Source organism: Pongo abelii, chromosome X (assembly GCF_028885655.2).
Source record: "Pongo abelii isolate AG06213 chromosome X, NHGRI_mPonAbe1-v2.0_pri, whole genome shotgun sequence".
NCBI lineage: Eukaryota > Metazoa > Chordata > Mammalia > Primates > Hominidae > Pongo > Pongo abelii.
The window spans coordinates 159,721,985-159,726,520 of NC_072008.2; the positions used below are offsets into that span (position 1 = coordinate 159,721,985).

General features: G+C 58.1%; 1 protein-coding gene across 2 annotated transcripts; it reads left to right on the top strand.

Moving 5' to 3' along the window:
- The first annotated feature begins 298 nt into the window (after nucleotides 1-298).
- MAGEA1 (MAGE family member A1) lies at nucleotides 299-4,319 on the top strand. Of its 2 annotated transcripts, none has more exons than XM_009235397.3 (2): nucleotides 299-311; nucleotides 3,304-4,319. In XM_009235397.3, the coding sequence occupies exon 2, from the start codon at nucleotides 3,369-3,371 to the stop codon at nucleotides 4,317-4,319; it is 951 nt and encodes a 316-aa protein (XP_009233672.3). In that variant the 5' UTR covers nucleotides 299-311; nucleotides 3,304-3,368. The 2 variants fall into 2 exon arrangements, with proteins under 2 accessions (XP_009233672.3, XP_009233670.3); XM_009235395.3 differs by lacking the exon at nucleotides 299-311 and adding an exon at nucleotides 3,183-3,228.
- Nucleotides 4,320-4,536: the final 217 nt, after the last annotated feature.

Sequence of the window (4,536 nt, forward strand, 5' to 3'; positions counted from 1 at the left end):
CTCCAATGCTCACTCCCGTGACCCAACCCCCACTTCATTGTCATTCCAACCCCCATCCTACATCCCCCACCCCATCCCTCAACCCTGATGCCCATCCGCCCCACCATTCCACCCTCACCCCCACCCCCACCCCCACGCCCACTCCCACCCCCACCCAGGCAGGATCCGGTTCCCGCCAGGGAACATCCGGGTGCCCGGATGTGACGCCACTGACTTGCGCATTGGGGGGCAGAGAGAAGCGAGGTTTCCACTCTGAGGGGTGGCGTGAGTTCGGTCGAAGGAACCAGGCCCAGGTTCTGTGAGGAGGCAAGGTGAGAGGCTGAGGGAGGACTGAGGACCCCGCCACCCCAGATAGAGAGCCCCAAATATTCCAGCGCCGCCCTTGCTGCCAGCCCTGGACCACCCGCGGGAAGATGTCTCAGCCTGGGCTGCCCCCAGACCCCTGCTCCATAAGCCTTGAGAGACACCAGGTTCTTCTCCCCAAGCTCTGGAGTCGGAGGTTGCTGTGACCAGGGCAGGACTGGTTAGGAGAGGGCAGGGCACAGGCTCTGCCAGGCATCAAGATCAGGACCCAGAGGGAGGGCTGTGGGCCCCCAAGACTGCACTCCAATCCCCGCTCCCACCCCATTCCCATTCCCATTCCCCACCCAACCCCCATCTCCTCAGCTACACCTCCACCCCCATCCCTACACCCACTCCGTCACCTGACCACCACCCTCCAGCCCCAGCACCAGCCCCAACCCTTCTGCCACCCCACCCTCACTCCCCCCAACCCCACCCTCATCTCTTTCATGCGCCCCACTCCCATCCCCTCCCCCATTCTGGCAGAATCCAGTTTGCCCCTGCTCTCAACCCAGGGAAGCCCTGGATGGCCCGATGTGAAACCACTGACTTGAACCTCACAGATCTGAGAGAAGCCAGGTTCATTTAATGGTTCTGAGGGGCGGCTTGAGATCCACTGAGGGAAGTGGTTTTAGGCTCTGGGAGGAGGCAAGGTGAGATGCTGAGGGAGGACTGAGGAGGCACACACCCCAGGTAGATGGCCCCAAAATGATCCAGTACCACCCCTGCTGCCAGCCCTGGACCACCCGGCCAGGGCAGACATCTCAGCTGGGCCACCCCCCGCCCCACTGCCACTTAACCCACAGGGCAATCTGTAGTCACAGCTTATGTGACCGGGGCAGGGTTGGTCAGGAGAGGGCAGGGTCCAGGCATCAAGGTCCAGGCATCTGCCCGGCATTAAGGTCAGGACCCTGGGAGGGAACTGAGGGTTCCCCACCTACACTTGTCTCCTCATCTTCACCACCAGCCCACTCACATTCCCATACCCACCCCCCACCCCACTCACATTCCCATACCCACCCCCTACCCCCAACCTCATCTTGTCAGAATCCCTGCAGTCAACCCACGGAAGCCCCGGGAACGGCAGCCAGGCACTCGGATCTTGACGTCCCCATCCGGGGCTGATGGAGGGAAGGGGCTTGAACAGGGCCTCAGGGGAGCAGAGGGAGCAGAGGGAGGGCCCTACTGTGAGATGAGGGAGGCCTCAGGGGACCCAGCACCCCAGGACACCGCACCCCTGTCTGAGACTGAGGCTGCCACTTTTGGCCTCAAGAATCAGAATGATGGGGACTCAGATTAGCATAGGGGTGGGACCCAGGCCTGCAAGGATTACGAGGAGGAAGAGGAGGGAGGACTCAGGGGACCTTGGAATCCAGATCAGTGTGGACCTCGGCCCTGAGAGGTCCAGGGCACGGTGGTCACATATGGCCCATATTTCCTGCATCTTTGAGGTGACAGGACAGAAATATGGTCTGAGAAGTGGGGCCTCAGGTCAACAGAGGGAGGAGTTCCAGGATCCATACGGCCCAAGATGTGCCCCCTTCATGAGGACTGGGGATATCCCCGGCTCAGAAAGAAGGGACTCCACAGAGTCTGGCTGTCCCCTTTTCGTAGCTCTAGGGGGACCAGATCAGGGATGGCGGTATGTTCCAGTCCCACTTGTACCACAGGCAGGAAGTTGGGGAGCCCTCAGGGAGATGGGGTCTTGGGGTAAAGGGGGGATGTCTACTCATGTCAGGGAATTGGGGGTTGAGGAAGCACAGGCGCTGGCAGGAATGAAGATGAGTGAGACAGACAAGGCTATTGGAATCCTCACCCCAGAACCAAAGGAGTCAGCCCTGAACACTTCACCCAGGATGTGGCTTCTTCTCACTCCTGTTTCCAGATCAGGGGGAGGTGAGGACCTCATTCTCAGAGGGTGACTCAGGTCAACATAGGGACCCCCATCTGGTCTAAAGACAGAGCAGTCCCAGGATCTGCCATGCATTCGGGTGAGGAACATGAGGGAGGATTAAGGGTACCCCAGGGCCAGAACACTGAGGGAGACTGCACAGAAATCAGCCCTGCCCCTGCCGTCACACCAGAGAGCATGGGCTGGGCCGTCTGCCAAGGTCCTTCCTTTATCCTGGGATCATTGATGTCAGGGAGGGGGAGGCCTTGGTCTGAGAAGGCTGCACTCAGGCCAGTAGAGGGAGCGTCCCAGGCCCTGCCAGGAGTCAAGGTGAGGACCAAGCAGGCACCTCACCCAGGACACATTAATTCCAATGAATTTTGATATCTCTTGCTGCCCTTCCCCAAGGACCTAGGCACGAGTGGCCAGATGTTTGTCCCCTCCTGTCCTTCCGTTCCTTATCATGGATGTGAACTCTTGATTTGGATTTCTCAGAACAGCAAAAGGATGGGATCCAGGCCCTGCCAGGAAAAATGTAAGGGTCCTGCGTGAGAACAGAGGGGGTCATCCACTGCATGAGAGTGGGGATGTCACAGAGTCCAGCCCACCCTCCTGGTAGCACTGAGAAGCCAGGGCTGTGCTCGCAGTCTGCACCCTGAGGGCCCATGGATTCCTCTTCCAGGAGCTCCAGGAACCAGGCAGTGAGGCCTTGGTCTGAGACAGTGTCCTCAGGTCACAGAGCAGAGGATGCACAGGGTGTGCCAGCAGTGAATGTTTGCCCTGAATGCACACCAAGGGCCCCACCTGCCACAGGACACATAGGACTCCACAGAGTCTGGCCTCACCTCCCTACTGTCAGTCCTGTAGAATCGACCTCTGCTGGCCGGCTGTACCCTGAGTGCCCTCTCACTTCTTCCTTCAGGTTTTCAGGGGACAGGCCAACCCAGAGGACAGGATTCCCTGGAGGCCACAGAGGAGCACCAAGGAGAAGATCTGTAAGTAGGCCTTTGTTAGAGTCTCCAAGGTTCAGTTCTCAGCTGAGGCCTCTCACACACTCCCTCTCTCCCCAGGCCTGTGGGTCTTCATTGCCCACCTCCTGTCCACACTCCTGCCTGCTGCCCTGACAAGAGTCATCATGTCTCTTGAGCAGAGGAGTCTGCACTGCAAGCCTGAGGAAGCCCTTGAGGCCCAACAAGAGGCCCTGGGCCTGGTGTGTGTGCAGGCTGCTGCCTCCTCCTCCTCTCCTCTGGTCCTGGGCACTCTGGAGGAGGTGCCTACTGCTGGGTCAACAGATCCTCCCCAGAGTCCTCAGGGAGCCTCCGCCTTTCCCACTACCATCAACTTCACTCACCAGAGGCAACCCAATGAGGGTTCCAGCAACCATGAAGAGGAGGGGCCAAGCACCTCGCGTATCCTGGAGTCCTTGTTCCGAGCAGTACTCACTAAGAAGGTGGCTGATTTGGTTCATTTTCTGCTCCTCAAATATCGAGCCAAGGAGCCGGTCACAAAGGCAGAAATGCTGGAGAGTGTCATCAAAAATTACAAGCGCTGTTTTCCTGTGATCTTCGGCAAAGCCTCTGAGTCCTTGCAGCTGGTCTTTGGCATTGACGTGAAGGACGCAGACCCCACCGGCCACTCCTATGTCCTTGTCACCTGCCTGGGGCTCTCCTATGATGGCCTGCTGGGTGATAATCTGATCATGCCCAAGACAGGCTTCCTGATAATTGTCCTGGTCATGATTGTAATGAAGGGCGGCCGTGCTACTGAGGAGGAAATCTGGGAGGAGCTGAGTGTGATGGAGGTATATGATGGGAGGGAGCACAGTGCCTATGGGGAGCCCAGGAAGCTGCTCACCCAAGATTTGGTGCAGGAAAAGTACCTGGAGTACCGGCAGGTGCCGGACAGTGATCCCGCACGCTATGAGTTCCTGTGGGGTCCAAGGGCCCTCGCTGAAACCAGCTATGTGAAAGTCCTTGAGTATGTGATCAAGGTCAGTGCAAGAGTTCGCTTTTTCTTCCCATCCCCGCGTGAAGCAGCTTTGAGACGGGAGGGAGCAGCTTTGAGAGAGGAGGAAGAGGGAGTCTGAGCATGAGTTGCAGCCAAGGCTAGTGGGAGGGGGGCTGGGCCAGTGCACCTTCCAGGGCCGCGTCCAGCAGCTTCCCCTGCCTCGTGTGACATGAGGCCCATTCTTCACTCTGTTTGAAGAGAGTGGTCAGCGTTCTCAGTAGTAGGTTTCTGTTCTATTGGGTGACTTGGAGATTTATCTTTGTTCTCTTTTGGAATTGTTCAAAATTTTTTTTAAG